Source organism: Monodon monoceros, unplaced genomic scaffold (genome assembly GCF_005190385.1).
Source record: "Monodon monoceros isolate NGI ecotype Baffin Bay Population unplaced genomic scaffold, NGI_Narwhal_1 Super_Scaffold_7, whole genome shotgun sequence".
In the NCBI taxonomy this organism is placed as follows: domain Eukaryota; kingdom Metazoa; phylum Chordata; class Mammalia; order Artiodactyla; family Monodontidae; genus Monodon; species Monodon monoceros.
Window position 1 is genome coordinate 9,194,461 of NW_021703784.1, and position 27,563 is coordinate 9,222,023.

A 27,563-nucleotide genomic window follows, 5' to 3' on the forward strand; every position below is an offset into this window, starting at 1 on the left:
ATTTCAGAATATATCTTGGCTCTCCTTCCCAAGCGGAAATGGAAAAATAAAACAAAAAACACCTTCCTCTCCCATCCTTTTGTAAATGAAAAGCCCCCAACCCAGTGAGTCCTCCTAGTCACGGCAAATGTATCTGTGTAGTACTTGGTGCGTCATTACTCCGATCATCCATTCATCCTGCATTTCAGCACCCTCCCTGCGTCAGGCACCAGTCTAGACCCTGAGTGTGCCCTGCGCCCTTAGGTTTTAAAAATATCATCATCCAAGCCTTTCCTAGTCTCTAAAACGCTACCATGGCAGACGACCCATGTTTGGCACCCCTCCCCTTACTTGAGGCTGTAGTAGGACCCAGTAGATGCACATTTGAAGCGAGTCTGAGCTGTAGCTCAGACTCAACCCCTATCATAGGCCAGCTAAGCCTCAAAGCTGGTATTACTCTTTTTTGGGCAGAGTGACAGGGAGGGAGGCACTGAAGGACGAGCGCTTGTAGGTTTGTGAGGCACCAAACACGATCAGCGAATTCGTACAGCCATGGAACTCGTCACCATGTTGTCACCTTCGTGTGGCTTTTTCTTGATTTTCCACAGCCAATCTTTTTCTGAACTTGAGAAATGTTGTTCCTGACCACTCAAGCTCTCAACAACCTAATGCCTGTATGTGGTGTTTTTCAGTAAACTCCCTGTTCATGTCAATAAAGTGTCTCTAAACACTGCTTGCTCTGGTTTTGCTCCAGTGTGTGTGTCTGCTACACATACTATGGCTTCTACCTACCTCCCCAGCCCACATCAATTCCTGAACTCACAATCACTGGATATATGCCCAGAGAATGAAAAATACATTTAATAGTCTAGAATTAAACATACTGTCTCCCTTCTTTCCTTCCCTACCCAAATACAAAGGAATCCAAGAGCCAGAGTGTTCTCACCTGAATGACATCAAACAAGTTGGTGAGGGGCTCCCAGCAAGGAAGACCTAGTGAAGGGGGGGGGCCCCACTCCCTTACCAGGTTGGCTAACATTAAGGAAATAAAGCAACGCTGTCCCCCAATGTGTGTCTTCCTAGAAGTGCCAAGGCCCCAAAAGGGAAAAGTTACACAAGAAATTGTCACTGGGATTCAGTCTACCATACACTCCTAGAATAACACTACTACTGATTGATACTGATTGATTAATAATGATATAAAATCATTAACAATGATTAATAATGATATAAAATTATCTTCATATAGTACTAGCCACTATACTAAGAAACACAGACACACACACATATACACACATATATTTTATGTTATCTCTAAAATAAACTGCGGTTGGCAGTAATGGTCGGGGCCCAAGGACACAGCTGGTAAATAGTGATGCTGCAATCTGGACTCAGATCTGATTCCCAAACTTCTTATCCATTCCACTTCATCAGGCCGCCGCCCTCCCCTGGGAAGGAGGTCCTAGATGGCTGGCTGTGCACGTGTGTCTGTGTGTGTGCCTGTGAACACATGCCTTCAGGGCTTGCTGTGATCACACCTGGGAAGACCAAAAACATCTGGGACCATGAGGACTAACGAATCAAGCAATGAACACACACACCGTTTATTACATGTAGTTCAATACTTTTTTTTCTTTTAATTCATACTGTACCTCCATGGCTCTAGCTACTTTACATTACGATTTGACCGGGAAGCCTCGTTTGTCTCTAGGTACTAGCGGTTAAGTTTTTAGACCTTGCGCACAGCGCCAGGCAAAGTACAGCTATAGCTCCAAATACAGGTGGCCAGACAACTCAACTGCAATCAACCTGTGTTCTTCCCCGTAATGGCCCAGGGCAGGGGTTGGGGATGCTCCCTCTGCCTCACCCCAGCCCCACCCCCATGTCAGGATTCTCCAGGGGCCACAACGGCCTCGGACCCATCCCTCCCCACCTTGGAGTCTAGGTTGAGTTGGGGGGAAAGCACCATGGGTTTGGGAAGATGGTCTGGTCCATGCAGAGAGTGGTCTGGCCCTAGAGTGCAGGACAGAGAAATGTGGGGAGCCACACACTGTTGCTGGCAAAAATGCTTGCTTTTACTCTGCCATCTCAGTGCGTGGCACCCAAGCCCAGGGCCAACTCCCCAGACACAGCCAGCTGACTTGCCTGGAGCAGAGGCCACCATTTTTTGCTTCTGCAGTGTCTCATCGTGTTGAGAGAAGCAAGGAGGGCCAAGGGGCAGAGGTGACAATGTTCTTTAATGCCTTCACATGTCGGGTACATCGTCTGGCATCAACTCCTCTTGGCAGGCAAAGTGCTTCTCGCCAGCAGCCAAGGCTCCAGTCCAGGCTTCCAGGCCTGCTGAGGACCTCAAGTCGCAACAGAAAACGATGGCCCAGACCCCTGAGCTTCCCCCGGAACGCCAAAACAGGGAGCTGGCTGGGTCCATCGCAGCCACGGCTGGAGCAGGAGTGAGGTAACAAGGCGGGCAGAGAGGTGGGGAGGCGGGGGCAGCCCTCTGCGCGGTGGGCAAGTTCCTGCTGCACGTCAGGCAAGCAGGGCCGCTAAAAGGTGGCCTTCCAGAAAGTGCTCCTCTCGGACCCAAAAATGCATCTTCTGGAAGAAAACCTAGAGGTGGAGGGGAGTGGGGCCAGCCTGCTGGAAGCTGGGGGATGAGGGTCGGGGATGTTAAGTGGTGGATGGGATGATTGTCCCACAGCTTAGAGACGAAGGACGGAGGAGGAGAGAGTCAGGAAGAGAGGTTCTCAAGCTTCCTACTGGAGTGGGCAGGTGGAGTCAGGGGGTGCCCTACCACTTGGGGGAAGAGAGGAGAGCGCTATTTCTCCTGGGGGCCCCTAGGGAGGAAGGGCTGGCCTTGGCTGCCCTGAAGAGCTAAAGACACAGCATGGTATGGCGCAGAAAGGATTCTTCTGAGACCACACAGTCCAGAAAGATTCTCTCCCTAATCCTTCCTCCAAGATTTCACCCTAGACGTGCTGCCTGCAAACGTATGGACATGGTCAAGCTTGGGTCACAGACAGGGCAATGGAGAGAATCCACTTCTATCAAAGCATTCCTCTTGCGCTTTCTTGGTCCTCCCCCTTCCTTGTAATCCCAAGTTCTTAGTGTCAGCGCTCTAAGGCAACCCAAGGATTTTAGCCAAAGCTTCACACTTAATCCAAACCCCAACAAAGTTGGAGACAAAAGAGAGATGGTAGAAGCAGGAATGACTTCTCTTCACCGTTTGCTCTAGCAAGAAGGAGGGAGGATGGATAGACGGATGGAAGGCTTCACAGCCCAGGGACGGAAGGTGGGCTTAATCCAAGACAGTGTCCTTGCCACCATCCTCCTCTTCCCAGCTGAGAGAAAGTCCAAAAGGACGCTTACAAAGTAAGACTAGGCCAGCAAAGGAAGAAACACCCTCCTAGGTTAACACCGAGCAATACAGCAAGCTTCATCTTTCTCCCTCTCCCTCCCCCACCCACCTCTCATTGGACCTCCCTGCCCCTCCTAGCACGTGAAGAAGATTTAACTACCCTGGATTTCCTGGGAACCCAGACCCTGCCCTACGACTCATCTAAACTCCAGGGAGGCTCTAGTCCAGAAGGCTTGTCCTCTCCTGGCAAGGCACCTTCCAAGTTTGAGAAAGCCCAGCCTCGCCAGTCTCTGACCCAGCCTCCAAGATCATGTCAAAGCTAGAATCCACCTTAGGGACAGTCTAGCTCAAGCCCCTCCTGTTACATATGAGGCTCCAGAGGCTCAGAGACCGGGGCTATGTGTGTGGGGGTGTGTGACCTGCCCAACAGCAGAGTCAGGACTCAGGCCCAGGTCCCCTGAACCCCTCAGCTCGCTGCCCTTCCAGAGAGCTCTAAGTTGCTGACCTTGCTGTCCTGGAATGTTATCCCTTTGTCCTAGGGAGTGGGATGGGGGAAAGGAGAGAGTTACAGACATGACTGGCCTCTCCAACACCAGTCCCGTCAATTCCCCCCCAGTCAGCAGGAGTAGAGTGCAGACCCGCTGCTGTTCTCACCTGTCTAGAAACGGCAAAATCTTTGAAACTGAGTGCAAGCTCTCGAATGTCTCACCTCATGAGTCCTCGCAGAAAGACTCCTATATGACTGAGTTCTTACGTGAAAAAAGCCAAACAACAACAAAGAAAACAAAACAAAAAAATGCCCTGGCTGGAAGAAATAACATAAGACGTGGTGGTTTTAATGCTCGCTTCCAAGCCAGGGCTGCCAGCCATGAGTCACAATGTTATTTACGAGTTTCACTCCCAGACTGAGCTGCTAGGGCAGAGGGCCCTTCTCTTTGACAGGTTCCTGAATAAAGGGGAAAAGCTTTTGTTTGGGAGTGAACACAGCTGTTGGTTTTCTCCTGGTTTGAAAATCAAAAAATTACTAGACTAGAAAGCTCCCACAAACGATCCGTGATTCTTAGCAATGAGGCAGGCCAAGAGATGCTCCCCACGTGCACACACTGTCTCCCGGGTTCAAAACCCCAGAAATCAAGAGGGTTCCTTGGACATCCCTCCCTGTCACCTACTCCTCCCTGAGAGGGGCCCGAGAGGTGAAGCAAAAGCCGAACAATTCCGCGTAGCCAGGCCCACTACAGCACTTTCCTCCCAGCAAAGAGTCCTTTTAAAGTCATCCCAAAGGTCCCAATATGGTACCTTTAATAATTGAATAATTTAAATAAATAAATATGTATGGAATAAATTAGTGAATTTATCACTTGTCCTTTCCTTTCAAAAGTTTCGGGGAATAATTTTGACTTCTGGCTACTCCAACCAGAAAATTCCTAGCAGCCTGCACTGTTTCTCCTTCTTTGGCTCACGGCCCATGAACCCTGACCCTCACCAGGGTCTCCCATTCGAAGTCCCGGACAGGGACAAGGACAGATATGATCTTGAGCCGCTGGCCTGTGGGCATATGCACACTTCACAAGGATTACATGCAACTCCATTTGCTCATATCTCCTTTTCTAAAGAAGGGATATCAACATTCTAGATGACCATTATGGAATCATCCATCTCATCCTACTCCCCCTGGGGGGGATGGCCTGGGTGTGTATCTTTCTGTCTTCTCATCCTGCCCTTAGGGCAATAATGAGGCCCTCTTCTCAGACAGACTGAAGAGTCAAAAACTTTCTTTAATGGCTAAAGTGGGATGCTCAGGCCAGTCCAAGAGAATACAACATGCTCTTCTTTTGGGCTAGATCAGTGATCAAATCTACCTTTCTTTCCTCTGCCCCTTCCACCAAGGGGTCCACTAGAACAAGCGATCTGGAAGATCTCTCCTTGCCAAATTGGTATAATCCTTTCCTGATCAAGAATCTCTACAAGCTCTGCCTGGGGCTGGCAGGACTCCTTGGGTCATCACAGGGAGAGATAGTAGTTAGTGTGTGAAGGATGGTAAGCCTGCCCAGATGGGCCATCAGTTCTGTGAGCCAGCCCCCAAAAGGCCCTAGATGACTCACTTTCCTAACCCATGGTCTTCTTTCTACTCCTTAGTGGTCTCATACCTCTCTGGGGCCAGAGACTAGAGAAGGCGCTGGTTGCTCCCTCAGCCAGAACTTCCACTCCCAGCTCTCAGAAACAGGGTTTGGGATGGCCCTCTGTGGGGCAGACTCCATCTGGCTTTTTCCTGCCCAAACCTACGCACCTCGGCCAAATCCATTCCCTCCAAGGCTTAGGCCTTCTTTCATGTGCAAAGTGTCTCAGACGGTTGTCTCCCTTGACTAAGCTGGTTCCTCGCTGAGAGGAAATGAGGCTGGCCGCCAAAGAGTGCTTGGATATAGGTGCTCGCGACCCACAGTAGTTCTGTGGTTAGACCCTACAATTCTTACACGGCTAGTGCATTCACCCTCAAACCCTGGAGGCCCTAGAACACACCCTGATTCATCCTAGAAATCAAATGAGAGCTCTAAGGGAAGGGGTTAGAGCCACAGACCTGACTTGCTTACAGTCGCTAAAGAGGTTTAACAAGATCAAAAATGCTCCCACCCTGACGAATAAACAATGTGCTCTTAGGGCACAGAGGAAAAATAGGGCTTTAGGCACTAAAAAGTGACACTTCACCCAGATCCAGCCTGGGAAAAGACCAGAGAGAAGGGGGGGGGGGGGGGGGGGGAAAGTAAGAAATCCCCAGCCCTTATCGGGTCCACACCCCACGCAGGGTAGAGGAAGGTACAGGGGCTGACGGAGGAGATGCCCTTCAGAACACAAGCCCTCAGGAGCCTGTGGCTACGAAGCCCAAACCCTCCAGAGCAGCCTCCCCAGCTGTCCCACAGTCCTCTGCACCTGACTCGTGGTGCACGGTCCACATACAGGGGGCGGCCTCATGTGGTAGAGTTTAGCTTGCGCCCTGCTTTTGATGCTTCCTTGTCCCCAAGAGAACACTTGGGGAAGTGTTGGGTGGGGAAAAAAAGATTCTCGTTTATTTTGGAAACAAATCAAAAGGGGATTAGGGAATGAAGCACCTTAAGCAATGCCCCCTTGAGACTTCTTTTCACAACCCCAGGGTCTTCACAGGCATAACTTTGGCTCCACGTCTCCCTTCTCAGAGCCAAGAATGGCCAGCGAGGGAAAGGGTGGGGACGAGAGGACGGAGAGGAAGAGGCTCAGGGGAGGTGGGTGCTGAGAGGTGGTCCCTGCCCTCCTGGCCCCTCCGCCGGCCAGCACAGGGGGCGGGCCCGCTCCTTCTCCCTGGTACATAGGCATCATCTCTTTTTAAAATCTGTATATAATATATATATTTATATTCTCTCTCTATTTATACATATATATTTATATGGTCTATGTACATGTATTGCACAGGCCTCCTGCAGCTGCCCCCGCTCCTGCCTTGTCAGTGATAGCGGTTCCTCTTCTCTTCACTTTCTGATGTGTAGTCACGGGCCCTGATGCCGTTCTGAAGATTGATGAGTGAGTCCTTCATCTGTAAGACAGGGAAGCCCACCCCAGCCCGGGTTTGTGCCCTCAGTGGGCTCCTCCATTCAGCAGCACCCGCCACACCCACGTATGGCAGGTCCCCCCGCCAGGCCGGGCAGCTAAAGGCAGCAGGCTCCTGAAACAAGGGTCGTTCTCAAGGGACACAGTCTCAGGCTGAAGGGGGATGGCCGATCGAGCACTGGGAACCCCTGGGGTAAGGGGTGCTGTGTCTCAATGACTTGTGGTCCTTGTTTCACGAAATTAAGAATTCTCGTGAACGTTCTGTTGCTATCAGGACCCGCGTCCGACGCCACTGATCGGTCTTCTACTCACTCGGCTTGGTTTCCCTGTGATCCTGAATACACTCTCCTCCTCTCCTGGTACCTTTGTCACACTGTTCCCCCAGCTCAGACTCCTCTCTTGCCCATTCAACCTCACCCATCTACTATCAAGGCCCAGAACAACTCCAAACTTTCTCTGGCTCACAGCCATCTCTCTCTCTCCTGGCCTTTCATGGACCCCTCACTGGGGCTCTGCGCTGCAGTCATCTTTAACGGCTTTGTTTCAGCTGTGTTGGGACTGCACTGTCTTATCCTTACCTTGTACACCCCAGGTGCCAAGCAGAAAACTGAGTAGGCTCCTAGCTGTACCCACGTCATTGAATTAACTGAATCTTAACCTTCTTTAAGAAACAGATACACCCCACATCACGGGATGGAGTTTACATGGGGTAATTCGAGCGGTAGAATCCTACCCTGGCTCTAGGTAAGCTGCCTTGTTAACACAGGACGGTTAACATTTCACAGGTAAACAGTTACGGGTTTTGAGAACCTCTGATCTCTCGGCCTAATCTGTCACTTTCTTCTCTTTAGTTCTTCGATATCAGGAGGGATGAGGGGCCCATTAATGTTCTTTTAAAGGGGACAGAACGATGGGAATTCCCTGGCGGTCCAGTGGTTAGGACTACGGCGCTTTCAGTGGCAGGACCTGGGTTCAATCCCTGGTCGGGGAACTAAGATCCCACAAGCCACGCAGTGTGGCACGCCCCCGCACCCCCAACCCCCAAAAAAGGGGGAAAAGAAAAACGAAAAACAAAATCAAGGGAACGGAACGAGACACCGATCTTAATGCTTGTAGAGTCGAGTCTACGAGGCTACAGGTCTGCCTGCCCCAAGCTCCTGAAGGAGACCCACCCTGAATAGAATTCCACAGCTGGAAGGGGACCGGGTCATCCAGTCCAACTGCCCCCCGCCTTTAATTCATAAGTCCCTCACCCCACATCATCACATCACCTTCTGAGCACTGTTAGTCCTTCAAAGCAGCCCGTTCCATTGCTGGACTGCTCTCTCCATAAGGAGTGTGCTTTTCGCTGATGACTCAAAAATCCGATTCCCTATAACTTCTGGCCCTAGTTCAGTCCCCTGGAGGTTCACAGCAGTCTAACCCTTCTTCTAGATGTTAGACCCCAACGTCTGAAGACTGTCCCGTGCTGCTCACCCACCCGTCTTCCCTGCTCCTGAGCACATCTTTACTTCTCTCAAGCCTTCCTGATAGGCCAGAGCTTCCAAACTCCTTGCTGTGTTGTCTGCCCTCCTTTGGTTAAAAAAAAAAAATGCCCTCCTTAAATGTGGCTCCAATGTTAGGCATGACACTCTAAACCCATTAAACTGGATCATGATCACTGCATTAAACTTCTCTACCCTTAATTTAGAGCTGAGAAAGCAAACCATGAAGGGGAAATAAAGTTGAATATTAACGAGTGCCTCCCATGGGCCATCAGATCAAATGTGACAGCAATTTCACGAAGCAATGATTATAATTCCAATTTTATAAATGAAGGAACCGAAGGTCCCTAATACTAAATCCTTTGCCTGAGGTCACAAAACTAGTCAGTGGCAAGATTAGGATTCTACCTCAGTCTGATAAAATGAAGCTAACTATTGATTTTGCCCCAGAACGACTTTCTTAAAAAGACGCATCTAGTTTTTCAGAAAGAAAACCGTACCAAGAAGACGTTATGAAAAGGAGACACGGTACCAGCCATCTTCCCAGACTCTCGGCACGGCCCCTGAGGAGGGGCCACGGCCTGGGCGTTGGGTGTTGTGTGCATGTTTTGAGGGCAGGAGGTGGGGGAGGGGAGCACACGTCAAAAGGAGTTAGAAAGACACGCCCTCTGGGAAGATAAATCTCTGCAAAAAGGGGGTTATCTCTTTCAAGGCCTGTCAGATGGCGATGGGTTACCAAGAAGAAAAATTAGCTCTCCTTCCTTCTAACCTACAGTTTTCCTACTGCAAATCCAGTGTGTTATTTCACTGACATAATTTTGGGGAATACACGGGTGTCTCCCACAGCTCACTCAAGGGTGGCTTTCAAATCAGAACAATGGATGGCCTGAGGGAAGAACGAATGGGAGGAGGGCATCTGGTGGGCGATGATGGAGATGGCGCTGTCCTCAGAGCACAGGACAGAAGTCCCATCTCCGTAAGACCAGGGCAAGGAGGGACGGTGGGGGCATCTCACCTGGTCAAGAAGCATCACCGAGGATTTGATGATCTCCCTCCATTTTTGGAGCTCGGTATCGTGGTACTTTTGCTGGGACTCTAAGAGCTGGGCCCACTCTGTCTGAGACTGGGGTAACCTGTGGGGTAGAAGAAGGGGTACCCCAGCAGCTGGAGTTATGGCCCGCTGACTGTCCTATGCGCCCAGACCCCTAAAGGACAGAGAGCCACATCAGAGCGCTCTGTCCTTTGCTCAGTGCCCTGGTTCCCCTGTGCCCCAAATCAGAAGCAGACTGAAACTACAGGGACAGTTTTCAGAGCCTGCCTAGGCACTCATCCCAGAGGGTTATCCCCTGGCCAAGGGCAGCAGGGCCGTCCCAAGGAGACTGGGAAGCAGGAGCCGGGACACAGTACTGGCTGGGGTGAAGGTGGGAGCAAGGGGTTACCTGTCCTGGAGCCTCAGACCCTGCCAGGCAGTGAGGGTCTGGGTGGTATATTCCAACATCCAGAGTTTGTAGAAGAGCATCATGTTGAGGACGACCAGCAGCACCAGACTAAGAAGGTGACAAGGGGGAAAGCGAGAGCCATGAGCCGGCGTCTGGGGGAGCCCCTCCCTCTCAGAGCCGGGCACTCCCCCGCCCAGGGGCCGCTGTCCTTGACCACTGGGTCACCCGACGTGTCGCAGGGAGTGGTTAAGTGAGCCAGAGGGATGCAGCGGAGGCGGGGGGCGGGGGGGGGAAGAGAGAGAGAGAGAGAGAGAGAGAGAGAGAGAGAGAGAGAGAGAGAGAAGCAGTGTCATCTGGAGGGGCCAGGAAAGGGCCGTGGAGAGGCGTGTGGGGTGAACGCAACAGAAAGGAGAGACATACAAGTCACCCAGAACCTGGGTGCTGGGGGAAGCGAGGTAAGATGGAGAGGAAAAGAGATGATGGGGTAAAAGAAGCAATCATAGAGTCAGCACCTGAAACAGATCCCAGTGGGAGCAAGGAAGAAAAACAGGGAGGAGGCAGAGGTTAGAAACAGGCTCGTGTGGGGAAGGGGAAAGCCCGCTCAACCCGAGGCAGAGAGAAAGTGAGCGTCCATGACAAAGAAATGGCGGGAGCAGAGACACAGCAGGATGGGGACATCTAGCAGGAAGGAAGGGGGGCGCTGGGAGCAACTGCACACAGACTCTTAGCACTTCAAGGGTGATCAGTAGAGACAAGGTTCCTCCTACAAATCCAAACCGGGGGAGGAATTCCAGTGGGATTCCCAGCTCTGCCCCTGATACGCCTCCCAGATGTTAGCACAACTGCCCGAGAGCTGCCGTCTCCTCCGTGCACCTGCCACAGCCCTGCACGGGGCACGAGGACCAGTCGAGGCTTCTCAGGGATGGGCTGGAAGTGCTCAGAGTCAGGGAGGTGGCAGGAAAACCAGGGGCCGGGGGACCCAGTGGGGAATGATGAAGAGTCACTGAGGCCTGTGGGAATTCTCTTCTCTTGGCCTCAGTGGCCTAAAGATCATTTTATAACAGAGGTTCATGGGATGGAGAGATGAAAGCTCTGGGAAAGAGAGGACGCAGACACGCAGAACTGGGCACAAAGCCTGGCTCACTGCTGAAACATCTCAACTTTCAATCAAGTTTCCTAGATTCACTGAAAGCCAGTTCCTTCAACAGGACAATAATACCTACCCTGCTGAGGTTGTTATGTGCATGGAAGGAATGTATGTGAAGCCCTCCACAAGGAGCAGTTATTTTCATTAAAGGAGGAAGTACAGACACACAGGAAAAAGAATGACAAAAACGGGAAGATAAAACAAATAGGTGGAAAAAAGACCAACAAAGAAAGAAAACCTATACTAAGCCTCTGACCTTTCAAAGCGTGTGCTGCATGTGGTGTGTGGTGTGTGGTGTGTGTGGCGTGTGTTACTGTGTTTCTCACCTGGGCTTCCAGCACTATGGAAGGCGGCATTCCTTAGAGCAGCAGCTGCAAATCCCTGGGGCTACTCGGCTGTGTTCTCGGGGCTCTCCTGAGTTTTCCACGAGAACTTCTTAATGTTGTATCGAATTTCAATGATACCACCTTTAACTGCATCAGTGCGCCTGGACCACCTGAATGCCACTTCCTCAGTGTGTGCTGCACACAATCTTAGTACTTGCGTTTGGGTTTGTGTTTACAGTCCTGTCTGTGCTCAGTGGAGGTCAAGGGATACCCTTGCCCGCTTCCCGAGTGAAGGCTTGGGGGTGGTCTAAACAGAGAAGCGGTAGGAGGCTGGGGTCACCACAGGGCAGGCTTATGGCAGCCGGGGCCTCTAAGACGCAGGGCAACCTGCACTGTACCAGAAGGTTCCACTCACAGGCTGGGAGCAGACCCAACGCCTGGACCTTGTAGGGTTGAATGACGAGGCCCAATTATCCTAAATGAACAAAGCGCCAACGTTTGTTAATATGCTATAAAATTTACTCAGGCCACTGGCCTTCTCTACTAAATAATGACAAAACACAGAGAGCTTAAACAGAACTAACCCAAGGTTAGAGTTCTCTGTTGACCAAAACCAACACCAGAGATTTAGTTTTAACAGTGGCATGAATCACATTAAAACGATGCGGCCAAACGTGAATTCTACTGGCTTTACGGTTGTCCTTGCATTTAATTGTGTAAAAATATGTTGGCTTCTTATGCCATAGTCAGAAGACTTTTGCATCTACTTTTATGTTACAAATTCAGGTAAGGTTAGCAAAAGAGCCCCCCTCGTGACCCTCAAAGGCCCCTCTCCCTGCGTGGTCCCCAGGTCTGTCCTCAGCCCATTTCCTTTCTCACGCTCCATACTCTCCTCCGATGATCAATCTCATTCCCACCATGGCTTTAACGCTACCGACAATTAAATCTGCAACTGCAGCCTGAACTTCCGTCCTAAGCTCCAGGTCCACATCAAGAAATATCTATCTATGGCAGCTCAGAGACATCGGGAACTGACGGCATCTTCTGTGACAACTTTCCTCTAAGTTCCAGGTTTCTGTCCATGACACAACCATCTACAGGCACGCAGATCAGGAAGGCCTCTTCCTTTGCTACGTAACCAGGTGTAAGGAGCCTTCACCTTCTGGGCCCTCTCAGCCCCAGGAGGCCCTCATCTCAGTGTGACGGTCCCTCCCGCCGAGATCACTGCCGTTTACTCCTGTTGGCCCCCACTGCCTCCAGTCCGTTCTTGTCTAGCCCATGCCCCATGCTGCCATCTGAGTGATTTTTTTTTTTTAAGTGTAAATCCAACCATGTCAGTCCAGGGCTTCCTTCCCAGATTCCTGTGGGCAGAGCTGTGCTCCTGTTTCTGCAATCCTGAAAAATACTTTAGTGAAGGCATGAAGGGCTGGGGGGGGGGGGGGGGAGTCACAGAAGCAGGACAGAGCTACGTACAGTCTAACGCCTGGTGCACACCTGGTAGAGCCAGCGTCTGGGCAGCTCCTGAGCACCCCCCAAGCTGTGCCACCACGTCTCACAGCACAGCCCAGGCAGGAAGGGCTGGGCAGTCAGGCAGTGGGCCCAGCCAAGCAGAGGAGCTCTCTGTACTTAGCTGTCCAAGCTGTTCCTACTCAAGGTTTACAAAAGTCCTGAGCAGGCTCTGGGCTCACACTTCAGAAAGCTGTCTTCCCATCTTACACCCTCATGTTTTTCAACGAACTTGCTCCCTGGCCCAGCATCTTTCTGTGCAAGTTACTGAGCCCACAGCTTTACAGCATTATGGCAGTGATTATACACGGCTTATGTTAAAATAAGCATACACTTTTCCTGGACTCTAGTCATCGATTGTGTCCGGCCACCCTGCCAAAGGGTGGGCCCCGTAAGTGCACGGTCCCGACGCCTGGCACAGAGCAGACACCCAGAGCGTCTGTCACAAACAAATGAATGGGCTCCTAAAATGCTCTGTGGCATCTCTGTGTTAGCATTTATTCAACAGTGTAGCAACTGTGAATCTCCTGTCTGTTTGACCCACTTGAAATTGAGCTCCTGAAGGGCATGGAGGCTGTATGCAGCATTTTCTTCTGAATCCTGAAGGCCTAGCATACAGTAAGTGCTGAGCAGAACAGAGAAAAAGCAGCAAAGAGGCAAGGAAGGACAGATAGAGCAACCGATCTGGAGAGGGACTAGAGGAGAAGGCAAAAACCAGGGCAGCAGCGAGGGTGTTCGGATGCCTGAGGAAGACAGACGGGGAGGAGGTGGCAGGCGAGAAAGGAAGGCGGCCGGGGCAGGGCGGGGGAGGATTGCCGGAGTCCCTTACACACAGCTGATAACCAGCAGTAGCTTGGACACACTCTGCAGGTGGAAACCATTGGGGCTGTCCTCGGGGATGTGCCGTGTCTGCGTGGAACCTGTGGGGAGAAGGAAAGAGGTCATCACCACGTGGCCCGCCAGCTCACCAACGACCGACGTGATGCTGGTCACGCACAGAACTGCCCGTGACGCTGTCGTGGCAACGATGTGAGACGTGGACCCGGCCCTCAGGGAAGGGAAGCTCCTGGAGGGCAAGGGGGACAGGAAAGTGACCGAACAAATGAGAAAGTCACCTGACCTCTGTAGCTAGGACATGCAGGTGCAGGACAAAGCGACCTGCAGCTGTGGAAGGGAAACAGCACTGGGCTGGGACCAGAGACAGCTTTCAGCTCTGGCTTCATCCATAACTGGCCACGGGACGTTGAGTGAGTCACGTAATCCACTGAGGGTCAGTTTATTCGAATGCAAAGTTAGCCAGGAGTCCTGTATGTAAAACTCATGAACAACGTGGGAGCGCCCTGGCTGAAGCCAGGGGAGGGACAAAGAAGGCTGGCACCCTCCTCCTCCCCCTGCCTTGCCCCACCCAAATCTGATGAGCATCCGGGGAAGTGCAGAGCACAGCCTGAAAATCCCTTGCTGCATGTTTCCGCGACTGAGCAAAGACAGGAGGTTGTGAGTGGCTGGATGGGACGAGGGAGCCCCACTGCCTGGCAGGGGGCCAAGGAGGGGGCTGCCCCGCACTCCCTGACCTTTGTGTCATGCGGTAACCCTGGGGGCTGAGCTTCGGCTTCTCCCTGGAGCATGTCCCAAGAGCTCGGAAGTTGCAGGCCTGAGCCGAGGCATGCAGGGAGCCATGGAGCTCAGGGAACACGGAGGCAGAAACCCAAAGGCAACTTCTGTTCAGCAGAGCACACAGGGGGGTTCAGCAAGGGCTGAGGAGCTTAAGGGCAAAGGGAAATGGCAGAGCATCCGGAGCCTCAGATGTAATGAGTCGTGAGCCAATTATACACAGTCCACGCCAGGCTGCAAAACGAGCACGCCTGTGTGCCCGGCATAGGCACGCAGCTCCCGCCCACAGCCCTGAGCCACGCCTCCCCGGCCCCCACCCGTGCACACCTGCCACGTGCTTGATCCTGTGGCCCACATCTTCATCGGTGGGTGTGGTCACGGGGCTCATCACCTCTTCCAGGTGGGGCACCCGCAGGTGGGCATGGGGACGCTTCCTCCTCCGCACCGACGGGGCCTTACTGGCCTTCTCCTTGGGAGACTGTCTGTGCAGCTCAGCCAGGTAGGTGCTCTCTGTTTTGGTCAGCTCGCTCTCTGTCAGGGTCAAAAGGCCACATCAGAGGACATCTGCCCCTACCTCCAGCCCAGCACACTGGCCTCCAAAAGCAGCTGTCTACTCCTAGCCGAACCTTCTCTATGGGGACCATTTTCCCCTATTTTGCTCTGGGATGTTGCCTGGGAGGGCAGGGATCCCTCAGGGATGCCCATGAGCCCCAGGAAATACTCCTGGGACCCAGCCCAGCCCAAAACCCTCTCTGGGTCGTTCAACAGTGTGTAGAGACAAAGGCTCCTAACGTGCACCCTCACGTATGCAATCTGGGGCACGTCACGTTTCCCAATGGACGCCTTCTCGGGCTACTTCCTTCTCATAACAGAATCACCACCAGTGAGCCTGGATCTCAGGCTCATTTTGGGGGGGTCATGGATCCCTTCATGACGACGATCTCATAAAGGTTACAGTCAGAGCCTCTTCAACGTGCATACGTTCACATACGTGCTGAACTTTGTATCCGTTTCTGGGGCAGACTCAGGGACCCCGTGAAGCCCGCTCACTGCCCCCGTCTCTCCCCGTGCCCCATGCCTCTCAGGCCCTGAACGGTGACAGCGGAATGGTTCACCCAGCACCAGTGACGGTGCTCACCCAAGTGGCGGAAGTAGTCCTCCAGCCCACTCCAGAAGTTCTTCTCGATGAACGTTTTCACCAGTCCCCAGGGCTGTTTTCGATAGCGCAGCTCTGTGGAGACCCTGAGAAACAAGCCACAGACAAGATCAGCCATTTGCTAGGCGGACCTTCCTCTGCTGGGAAAAGGAAACTTCAGGTTCAAGACCGAAGCAGCTTCACATTGGTGCTGCCCTTTACAAGTTAAAAAAGCCCCTTCACATCCACATCACCTGATCTCCCTGGCCACACCCCTTGAGGTAGGTGAAGCTAGTGGATTTACCCTCATTTCATAGAAGAGAAAACTGAGTCTTAGAATTTGTAAGCAGACCAAAGGTTAACAAAAAGGGCTCTGACTCCAAGCCCACAGCTCACTCATGAGGCCACGCGGCCTCATCCCAGGAGGGCTCCGGATGGCGGGCAGCCTGCCGGCCCCAGGGCCCCTCTCCTTCTCCAGAGACTTTTAGCCCCGGGCAGGCTCTCGGGCTTCGCGGCTTCCACCTTGAAGGGCTTCATCAGCTCCTGGCCTGGCCCCTGCCTCTCCACCCTCCCCGGGACCTCGCCAGCTCCTGCTCTTTCCGCAGCGCTCTGTCCCCGTCGTGGGCGCCTCCGCTGTCCCGGCCCTGCAGCACCACCTTCGGCTGCTGCACGGTCATGCTGCTCTGCCTCTCCTGGAGGTGCACTTTCCTCGGTTAACAGATGCTCCCAGTTGACGCTCCCCATGTTCAAGGCTCCCTGCTCTGCCCTCAGGAGGAAGAAGGGACCTCAGCCCCAACCCCGGTCCGACGTGTGTGTGTCCACGGCCACGTCACCCCCACCCAACAACTCTTCCCTGGATTGAAGGTGGGCACCTCTCTGTAAAGGTCTGTCTGGGGTCAACCAACTACCTCTGCGTGAGCTGGACAGAAGGGACACCCAATTGGAAAACCCTCCAAGGAAGCTGGAAGCGAGGAACACAGATGCTGCAGGGGAGGGACAGCGGGGCAGCGGGGAGAAGAGAGAGAAGGGAGGGAGTGCGGGGGGAGGGAGGAGAAAAGGAAGGAAGGGAGAAGGGGAAGGAGGGAGTAGGAGAGGGGCAGGGAAGGACAAGGAGTTGCTCAGAGAGAAGCACCGAAACCAAAAAAAATGTTTCAAACAGGAGAAAGCGGGGCTTCCCCGGTGGCGCGGTGGTTGAGAGTCCGCCTGCCGATGCGGGGGACACGGGTTCGTGCCCCGGTCCGGGAAGATCCCACATGCCGCGGAGCGGCTGGGCCCGTGAGCCATGGCCGCTGAGCCTGCGTGTCCAGAGCCTGTGCTCCGCAACGGGAGAGGCCACAACAGTGAGAGGCCCGCGTACCGCAAAAAAAAAAAAAAAGAAAAAAAAAAAAAAGAAAGCTTCGTCCCTTTTCAAGGTGTGGGTATTCAGATCTTCCCGATTCCCCAGAGACCTCTCGCAGCCTTTCACCAAACTCCTATTTTATTTGAACGTGAGTGAATTTCTGCTCCGTATAACCAGAAGAACTGGGTCTAAGGTACAGGTACACGATCGGTTATGTTCAAATGGGTGTGTGTCTTGGCTTTTCAGTCAGACTACAAGCTTCGCAGAATGTTAGGGTCTAATTTCTTCCTTCCTTGAATGCATGTCACAGTGCCCAGGACAAGACTCGACCCACAAACGGCATCTAACTAATCATTCAATCAACCTTTTCTGACTCTGCTGTGTGCAGGCCCCACGCTGGGTGCTGGGAACACAGTGGTGTGTGGACTGGGACTCCTGCCGGCCAGGATGGCCGGAGCTGCCACCCGGGGAGACACACGCGCAGGAACTCGCAACAAGCCCAACACCCAGCAGGGTGGGAAGGGCAGAGACTTGCTTTTCTAAGACCTGGATTTCAGCACTTTTGACTCTTAGAAAAGTTACTGAACTTGTATGACCCTCAGCTTTCTTATCTGAAAAGTGAGGATAAACCCACCTCGCTGGGTTATTCTAAAGAACCAGCTCTTGGAGGTGAAGTACCTACACAGTATCTTATAAACTGCAGACAACCACTGAAGAGCAGTGGTTGTAAAAGTTTTACTAAAGAGACACACAGAGGGGTAAAGAGAACACGTGGTGGAGAGAAGCATGAACTGTAAGGATGCGGTGGGGGTGTCTCGGAGGCTCTGGAGAGGAGACAGAATAAAGGCTGAGGCAGCAGCTGGTACAGCCAGCCTCCCCTCCTCCCCAGGAGCACATCCACGGTTTCTGCTGCAAGCTCCCCCAGGTGCACAAGGAACTTGCTCCGCACCCGCTCGGCCGTAGAGACAGCACCTGAGTCGACTCTTGTTCCGGGCCACGCGGGTGAGAGTGTAGCGGTTGATGGTGTAGAAGTAGTCGTGATACGGCACGTCGTGCGTGAGGACCTCGGCGTCGACCACGTAGCACTCGCTCTCCTGGCTCGCCTTGTACATGGTCTGTGGGGAGGAAAGGGTCGTGGGACGAGGCTGACGAGCAGCAAGACGGTAAAAGCACCTCCTTCCTAACCTCCCCAGCCCACCCCCAACTTCTGAACGGGGACCCAGAACCACGGGAAACAGCAGCATCTAAGCATGTCAAATGCCGCCGTTTCAGGGCTAAACAACACCGTCACCCAGACTCTCCTTGCTGACGTCTCTCCTGAATCCTCCACGACAGAACAGAGGCTTCTCCAGCCTGCCCTTACTGGCCTCTGCCCGGCGCTCACCTGTGTCTCCCTGACAGTGGCAGTTTTGGGAGCCAGAGGGTTGGTAAGGGTGATGGTGTACAGAATCACTCGGCTCTGGTTTCCATTGTCTTCCTTCTTCCACGGATGGAAGATGATATCTGAGGGGAGAGAGGAGCCGTGGGATGACGGAGGGAGAGAGGCGTGCCATCCGCACATCTGAACGTCCCCTCCAGTGCCCTCCTCTTGACCGTACTGACTGCCGACTGGCCCCCAAAAGGAAGCCAACGGGAGCCTGAGGGCCGGGGGAGAAGGGTGAGAGGAGGGGGCGCCAAAGCAGAAAGAAGCTCATTGTAGCATGGCCGAAATCCTACACAGGGCTCCAGAATGTTGATTGTTCTGGGGCTCGGGCAGGAGGTCCTGGGGCCACCTACGGGGGAGCTGGCAACACTGGAGTTACTGTGATGAGGGCCTGGGATCCTTGGAACCAAGCCCTCTGCTCCGAGGCATGACCTCCCCGTGCCCTCGGCTCTCCCCTCCTCCTGGCAGAGGGCTTCGCCGATGCCCAAGGGCTCTTCCACAGACCCGGACCCTGAGCAGCCCTGCCAGTCCCTGCGGTGCGGCAGGGGCAAGGAGCACACAGGTGCCAAGCATCAACTCTGAGAGCCTGAGGTTTGAATCCCAGCTGGGCCCCTTCCTATTAGCTGCATGACCTTGGGCGTCTAATAATGGTCTGAGTTTCAGCGTCCTCACTGGTACCGTGGGGATCACAATCCTGGCACACAGGGCAGACTGGAGGACTGAATGAGACAGTGTAACGTGCCTGGCGGACAGCAGGTGCCGACAGGACGTGGTGGCTGCTACTCTCTACTAGACGGTGAGCCCTGGCGGATCCTGTTCGCCGCCGAGCCTTTGGGGCCCGGCATCAAGGGTCTGGGCACCACGGGCGAGCGTACAGCCACGGTGGCGCGGGGAGGAGTAGCCTGCAGGGCCCCGAGGAGCTCTGGCACCGTGTAAGGCCACAAAGGGGGCGCCCCGGGCCATGAGGCGGCCTGGAAAAGGAGGGTGCTTGGGAGGAGAGGAAAGGAGAGGGGACAGAGCGGGAAGGGGTGGGAGGCACCAGCCCTGGGAGGGACGGACCTGAGAAGCGTCGCTGTTCCATGAAGTCCCGCTGGAAGGGCGAGTCGGTGAACAGGAGGTCGTACAGCTTGTCCACGCTGAAGTTGAAGACTTCATTCACGTACTGCCGGCCACTCAGGTCCTCGTAGAAGGCCTGGACCTCCCCTGCAGAGAGGATGAGGAGGGAGACAGGGAAGGTGAGGGACACCCCAGGGACACCCCCCAGAGCACCCTCCATGGCTAATGTGGGAATGGCCACCAAGGCTCAAAGGAGGCCGCGGGGTGGGGCAGCGGGGCCCTGGCCTCCGCCGTCCGTGGCTTTGCGTCAGTCGGCCTCCTTCCTCAAAGGGCGTGCACGTTACGGACTCTATAGCTTTACAGAGAGTTTGGGAATGTGCTATTTGCCTTTACATTCTCAAGCCTTCCTAATTAAAGTGATCTTAGACCAAAGTCTAAATAGATGAAATAGATGACTACTTCCTGGGCTTGCCGGAACCCAGAGGATCAGTTATCAAGAGTAAGTTAAAGCGCAATTGACAGCAAATGTCATCGCAACCCATGGCACTGGTGCGTCCAGGGACGCTGACGAATCTGTTTTTACAAAAGCTTCTGAGCCTGGTCTGGTCTGCAGGGCCGTGATCTCTGCGCAAGGTCTGCTCTCCTTCCATAAGGCAGCCTATATCCCCTTCAAAAAATTTCATTTTCTACAGGAGAGAGTTTCTGAGTACAGGTGAGTTGCTCAGACCCCAGCATTCCTCTTGAGCCCTCGGCACCCCACAGGCCCTAATCACTGCCCCTGCAGGGCTGTTATCTGATCTCAAGAAGAACGCTGCCATTTCTGGCATCCCTGTGACCCTGAGAAGGCCAGAGAGGAATTCACGAGCATCCTGGAGCGTCCGTGCGCATGACTGCGGGATCAGGACTGTGGCGCACAGCTCGGGCGCACTTCTGAGTTTACACGACGGCACCCCGGTTCTTAGGCGGTGCCCACCTGCACAGTCCTTTGCACCGACCCTGCACCCCAAATGGCAGTGGGCAAGCCCACCACAGGTGAGAATACCCCTACAGGTGACTCGCAGGAGACCGTCCACACAGGTGGGTAAGTGAGCACTGTCTGCACAGCCTCGCAAGTCAGAACCCACCACCAACTCAAAGGAGGTAAGCCATCAACCATACTCGTGAACACTGAGGATCTGGCCTGGAATGTCAGAGGCAGCGTGTTCCCGAGGGAGGGCTAGACGCCAACCCTACGCAGGAGGGAAGTAAGAAGCTACCCACTTAGAAGTATGAGAGAGAAGGGCAGTCTCCTCAGTCTGTCTGACCAGGCAACAGTCTAGGTCCGAAATCCCCATGCTGGAGCCACCGGAGCAAGTGTCTGTTAAAATGTGTTTCCAGGGCCAGCGGACTAGCACTTTGCTTGTGGCGTATACGCGTAAACACTGTGAGGGGCAGAGCTGCAGGGCACGCCGGTGCCAACAGGGGGCACGTGGAGTGACGGACTAAATGGCAGACAACCTAAGACAACACTGTAAAGCAATCATACTCCAAGAAAGATGTTTAAAAAGAAAACTGAAAAAAAAAAAAAGACAAAGACAAATATAAAACGACAAGGATACTACGGTGAGTGCCTGAAGAAAGGGATGTTTGCTAATAACAAGTGCACCTTTTTTAAAAGAGCTGTTTTACCCACCCACCCTTCCGCCAGGAAACCAGACTGACTCCAGTCTCCATATGGGAACATCCGTTAAGCCTTCAAAATGTTTGGAGACAGGAAGTGCCATTCTGCCCCCGCTGTCAGACGCCCACCTTCATCGTGGGTGTCGGAAGAGTCACTGAGCTCGGTGGGGATGTCCTCGTTGTCGTTGAAGTCTAGCGAAGGGGAGTTCACGGGCGCGATGATCTCAATCTTCTCCCCGATGATGCTGTCGATGGCGAGCTCCTTCTCCAGGGACCCGTCGCCCTCCAGCACCTCCTCCTCCAGGGGCAGGCCGTCAAACTGGGGTGGGGACAGAGCGGTCAGCCTGGTCTACTCTCCAAGAGGGAGTCAGAGAGCTGGCCGCGGGAGCCTGCACGTTCAGAACGCAGCTGCTCGGGGGCTGGGCTGTGGGGGTCAGGGGTCTCCCCAGCTCTGCCGGGGAGGACAGGACACAGCACAGGGCCCTTCCCTTCTCCTGACACCAAGCCCCACACATGGGCAGAGGCAGCTCCGTAGTCCAGCTCCTCTCCTGGGGCCAGGCCTCCACCGTCCTGTAACGACGTGGGCCTGCCTCCAACTAGTGCCCTGTTTTCTGAGAGGCTCAAAAGGCTTCCTAAGCAGTTTTTGATTCATTCTCCCATTAGCCCTGGGAGGGAATGGGTACAACTCTTTACATTTTAAAGTCAACCTCTGAGACAGAAAATGGAGACTAGGCATCAAATGGATGATGCTTTCATTCTAAGGCCAAGTGGTCTGACCCCTAAGCCACTGGAATACAAGGCTCCCTTTTCTGGGAACCCTTTCTTCTACCTGCCAGCTCACACCCAGACACTTCCCTCACCAAGCTTCTATCCCCTCTATATAACCAAGTCCCAGAGGACAGAGTCCTTCTTATACATTTCTGTCTCTTCTGCAAAGTCTAGCACAGCAGGAAAATAAACCGGAGTGTCGACACTAGGAGCTCCATCACGATTTACGGAATGAATGAACAGATAGCAGTTCTGCAGTCCTCTCTTCATGTACAACTTTGACTTTAGATCGAGGCAGTGAAAAAACAAAGACCTGGAGTAGTTCTCCACCAGTGGGCTGATCACACCAGCCCACGAAGAGCAAAGCTCACACAATGGACTTGAAATGGTTCTCAGCTGCTCCGAAGCCAAACAAAATCTGGAACCCGAAGCACCAAGAACCCAGCTCTGGATTCTACACTCATTTGGATGCAGAGTCCCTCTGCCCCAGGATGCCGTCCTGCATAAACTGACCACAGTGTAACCAACCTCCCCTCTGCCTGCTCCCCAGGTTGGGGTCCCGTGGAGTTAACAAGGCTGGGAAACACTGCCACCGGATTGGGTGGAAGCAAAGGGCTCCCCGCCCGTACCGAGACGGGCGCTTCGCTGCTCCCCGTGGATGTCAGCGTGCTGTTGGTGATGGACTTCTTGGGCAGCTGTGGACTGGCATCCGGCTTGGTCTCTATGCTGCTTTTGGATGAGCTGTCATTCACTTCATTCTCCTCTACAGGGATCTCCTCACAGTAGCTGAAAAGAGACAGTGTGAACCCACGTTAGCCTCAGTGGCCAAGACGGCAGACTCACAAGAAACTCACACCCACCGATCCATCCAAAACTATGGGCTTGCGTGACCTTCCTCAAACCTCTCGCTGCCCCCGAACTGCTCTCCTAAAACCTCCTTCCCACCTGACACCCCCTCCCCGTGGTAAAATTCTGTCCCCAAACTCACCTTTTCTAGGCACCCTCCTTAGATTTATCCCCACCTAAATAAGAAAACTGTCTGTCTTAAACTTTCTTTTTCCATTGGCTTCCCATCCCACCCCAACCTGACCATGTGAATCAAACATCCGGGCTCCGAGCATACATCTGATTTCCCACAGTGACCAGGACAGGACTCTGGACATGAGTGCCCTTCGAGGGTACCTGCCCAGATTCTGGATCATAACTAGCAAACTTCTCTGCATTGCCTGGGGAAAAACCCTCCTTGAGATAAAGGCAGGTGCCCTTCTGCGGACAACTTCAGGGATGCCATCAGAGCCTCCCCCAAGGGAGAAATCGTCATCGCCGTCGTCATCAGCATCTAGTTTATACTTTACAGGTTACCTCATCTGGACGCATAACAACTCTGAGTAAATCATTCCATGCGTTTCAGAGATTATCAAGTAGATGTTCACAGAGGCTAAGTGATAACTACTATTAAGTGTCAGAAGTGGTACCTGAGCCCTGGGCTACGCACCACACGTTTGACGTTCTTTCCTTGCTGTCAGTTCCTCTTGCCTCTCACATGACCACCAAGCCTCTACCTTCCAACCTCAAGCATCCTGTATCACTCTGCAGTCCCATGTCTTAGCCTGCCAACAGCACGTGGTGCAACGACAGCCCCTCCTCACAGCGTCCTTCCCTTGGCTTCCAGGATAGAAAACTCTCCTAGCATTCCTCCTCCCTCACTGAATGTTCTTTTGTGATTTCTTTTGCTGCCTCTTTCTCTTGTTGAGTGTTCCCGGGCCCAGGCCCTGAGCTTCTTCTCATGTTAATTCAGTCACCTGGTGGTCTCAGGCACTAGTGACCCCCAAGGTTATGTCCCTAGCCCAGACCCCCCGGAGAACTCCACACTCACACACACAGATGCTTAGGTTATGTCCCTAGCCCAGACCCCCCGGAGAACTCCACACTCACACACACAGATGCTTACGTGACCTCTCCACGTGGCTAAGTCATCTCAAACTCAACTCGCCTAAAATCAAGCTTCTGACCTTCCCCCGCATCTGCTCTGCTTATAGTATTGTCCATCTGAGTTCAGAACAACCCTATCCTTCCGGCTGGTACATCCTTAAAGCCACCTTTGGATCCTTTCTGGGCCATCAGCAAATCCTTCAAAATATGTCTGGTTCTATCTTCCAAATATATTCAGAAACTAACCACTTACCGCTGTTTCTACTGCTACCTTCCTGGTCCAAACCACCATCACCTCTCATCTAAGTGACCTAAATTATTCGGCAGCCTCTTAGCCAGCCTGTCCTGGCTCCCCTTCACTCTATCTTCAACCCAGGAGCCAGAGTGATGTTAAAATGTTATGTCAGATCTCATCAATTATCTATTCAAAGCCTTCCCTGGCTTCTCATCCCCCTCTGAGGAAAAGCCAATCATCACGCTGACCCAGCGGCCCTCAGAGTCCAGCCCGACCTCCCCGACCTCCCCGCTTCCCACCTGCCCTTTGCCACCTGCCCTTTGCTCGCTGGCCCAGCTGCCGCTTCTGCTCCCTCCGCCTGGGAGGGGCCTTCCAGGGCCTCCCTCATTCCGCCAGGGCCTTACTTAGACGCCATTCCCCAGCCGCCCTCACCCCTCTGGAGAGGCTTCCCCGGGCAGCCTGCCCTCTGCCTCGCTCACCCCATCGTGTTGAAGTCGTCGTCGGGGGGCACGTAGTCCTCGTCATCGCTGGTCAGGCCCAGCTCGTTCCCGTAGCACTGGTGAACGAAGTGCCAGAGCTCCTTGGGGCACAGGGGCTGCAGGGGCGGCAGACGGGCTCTGACCCTCCCTCCTCAGGACCCCATTCTCCACAGAGGCACTGAGCTGAGCTGGACTCCCCCAAGGGTAGGAGAAGCCAAACTCCAGGCAGCGCCTCCACAACAACCCCACCCCGCGCTCTTCTGATCTCAGCAAGACGCCCATCTTCCCCCTAAGAATACGGCTTTTAGTAAAGCCAGGAGCTTGGCCTGTTCCCTCAACTCAGGTTTGCACGGTGGGACCAACGGGCCCTTGAGGATGGCAACCGCCCACCTCTCGCTCCTGTGGGTGAGGTCCGGCATTCAGCGGCACAAACCAAAACTCCTCTGGGGCCAAAGTGATCACAGAGCTTCTGACCTGGACTCAGAATGAGCACCAGAGGCCCCTGGGCCAGTCTCGCCCACACTGCAGAAACCTCCTTATACTAACAGTGGTCACACAGGTCCTCACAGACCTGACCCAAGATGGATCAGGTCCAAGAATGAGGTGTGACCTCAAAGGTGGCCCATTCCACAGTTGGGCAGTTCCTGTGCTTGGAAAGAAGTCTACACTCTCATAGTTTCAGGGGCCTCAAAGGTCATTGCATCCAGCCCTCTCTTCACTACTTGAATACCTCTTTATTCTTAATTACAATCAGTCTGCCTACAGTTCTATGTATTAGTTCCATAAACAGTTTTTCTCATTTCACTGCGTGTCTACATGTCCTCCTCAAAAGCACTGTCCTAAGAAGAGTTAGCTCTCATTGAGGTTCAGAGTTTTGGAAAAGAGGCAACAGAATGTCAAAGAATGAAGGTCAAAGGTGGAGACCATGGATGAGTCCAAGGTTGGGAGGAGGGAGAGAAGGTGGGAGGGATAAGTATGTGAAAAAGAGAAGCATTAAGAAAAACAAGCAGGGACTTCCCGGTGGTGCGGTGGTGAAGAATCCGCCTGCCAACGCAGGGGACACGGGTTCGAGCCCTGGTCCAGGAAGACCCCACGTGCCGCGGAGCAACTAAGCCCGTGCACCACAACTACTGAGCCTGCGTTCTAGAGCCCGCGAGCCACAACTACTGAGCCTGCATGCCACAACTACTGAAGCCCACCTGCCTAGAGCCTGTGCTCCACAACAAAGAGAAGCCGCCGCAGTGAGAAGCCCTCGCACCGCAAGGAAGAGAAGCCCTCGCTCGCCACAGCTAGAGAAAAACCCACGCACAGCAACAAAGACCCAATGCAGCCAAAAATAAATGAATAAATAAATTTATATAAAAAAAGAAAATCAAACTTAAAGAATGTTCCCACCAACAGATTTGATAAGGAGTTTGAGCTTTCTCTGACCCCATCCTTTCAAGGTATGCTTTAAGAAGCACGCAGCTGGCAGGGTGCCATGAGCCAGGTCTCCGCGTTCCCGGCTAAGGAGAACTGCCTGGAATGGCACAGTTGGGGCTCTCTGTGAGCTGGAGAACTGCCTGGAATGGCATAGTCGGGGCTCTCTGTGAGCCGGAAGGGTCTGGGGTGGCAGCTCTCTGTGCTGGCCGCACCCCCCACCCCCCGCCCCAGTGCCAGAGGGAGGCACCTGCTTCTGTACCTGGACCTCCTCCCTCCTCCCAGCAGCCTTTACATACACCATCCACCCTGCCCGGGACACATCCGCGTCTCTGCCAATCCACGCCCTCCCCTTCTCCACAATTCACCTGCTCCATGCAGCCTTCCCTGACCAGGCTCAGCTTGTCTGACCACAGCCAGGCCAAGCACAAATAGAAGACCCTGCTCATCAGGCAGAATGCTGATGTGATTTTGTGAGAGTTTTTGCGAACCATATGGATGACCCTCTGTCTTAGTTAGAAATGACAGTGGCTGTGAGCTGAAAATTCAGACCTGCCAATGAAGACTCAAACGCATTTCTCAGTTTACCATTATCCATGGCTAATAAAGGTAGACGATCAACTCAGAATAAGTTACCAGGATTTATACGAAGGCTACAGACTTCCAGGTTAGAAGAAACTCTAAATAACAAATCTATTTAATTTTCTTTAGACAGTAATAAGTTTGGGCTAGAGTCAAGGTAGATACACACATAAATTTAAATACATACAAGTCATATATATAATTGTAATTACAATATTATATAATTATATTACATAATTGTTCCCCCAGGTCTCCTTCCCTGGCTGGGAGGCTGTTTCTCAACACCCCCGGCATCTGCGTGCACAGGCTGCACAGCCACGTCTCCATCTGCATCTCCCACAGTGTCCCCTTCATCCAGGTGATCAACCGGTGGCTATGTTAACTCTATCTTCCTATTTTCTGCATTTCCTTAAAACTTATTCTATTGAAGTATAGTTGGCTCACAATGTTGTGTTCATTTCTGCTGTACAGCAAAGTGATTCAGTTATACATATATATGTATATAGATTCAGTTATATACACATATACATATATAGGCTTTCTTTTTCATACTCTTTTCCGCATGGTTCATCACAGGATATTAAATATAGTTCCCTGTGCTATACAGCAGGACCTTGTTGTTTATCCATTCTGTATACAAGACTTTGCATTTGCTAATCCCAAACTCCCAGTCCTATTTTCCGTACTTTTGATGCTCTAGCCTTGCTGACTGGGGAAGGCCTGCCCCTTGCAGGGCTAGCTAATTCCTAGAGATAGAACTCACCCTGCCAGGGAGACTACCTTCCCTATGTAAACTGGCCAAGCCAAAGCCCACACACCGAACCACCTTGTTTTTCTAGCTCTTACATGCCAGGCCAATACTCTCTCGTGCTAATTACCCCGGGACAGTCTCTCTGGAGACGGTCTCTCTACCCTGAAGCCCAGTGAAACATTCAAACTAGCCAGTCCAGTGAGCGGCTTGGCCAGCTCCCCCCGCCTCACTCAACCTTTCCCATGAAAACCTGCAATGAAGGCTCTTGCCCCGCTTCCCCCTCGCTCTCCCTGCCTCCTGTCTGACCTCGAGCATCCCCGTGTGGCCCTGGCTGGCATGCTGGGGCCTCTGCTTCTAGGGAT

The 27,563-nt window shown here is 53.1% G+C and overlaps 1 protein-coding gene across 1 annotated transcript in view; it reads right to left on the reverse strand.

Annotated features, from left to right (window-relative positions):
* Positions 1 to 1,582: 1,582 nt before the first annotated feature.
* Positions 1,583 to 27,563, reverse strand: part of GRAMD1B (GRAM domain containing 1B) — a 176,738-nt gene continuing 150,757 nt past the window's right edge. The window contains exons 9-20 of the mRNA XM_029209028.1: positions 24,450 to 24,565; positions 22,433 to 22,589; positions 21,165 to 21,354; positions 19,380 to 19,523; positions 18,282 to 18,400; positions 17,870 to 18,012; positions 15,562 to 15,665; positions 14,751 to 14,954; positions 13,642 to 13,732; positions 9,834 to 9,941; positions 9,410 to 9,527; positions 1,583 to 6,896 (exon numbers count right to left, since the gene is read on the reverse strand). Of these exons, the coding sequence (XP_029064861.1) occupies positions 6,807 to 6,896; positions 9,410 to 9,527; positions 9,834 to 9,941; positions 13,642 to 13,732; positions 14,751 to 14,954; positions 15,562 to 15,665; positions 17,870 to 18,012; positions 18,282 to 18,400; positions 19,380 to 19,523; positions 21,165 to 21,354; positions 22,433 to 22,589; positions 24,450 to 24,565 (1,584 nt within the window). The 3' untranslated portion in view covers positions 1,583 to 6,806. The remainder of the gene's footprint in view (positions 6,897 to 9,409; positions 9,528 to 9,833; positions 9,942 to 13,641; positions 13,733 to 14,750; positions 14,955 to 15,561; positions 15,666 to 17,869; positions 18,013 to 18,281; positions 18,401 to 19,379; positions 19,524 to 21,164; positions 21,355 to 22,432; positions 22,590 to 24,449; positions 24,566 to 27,563) is intronic.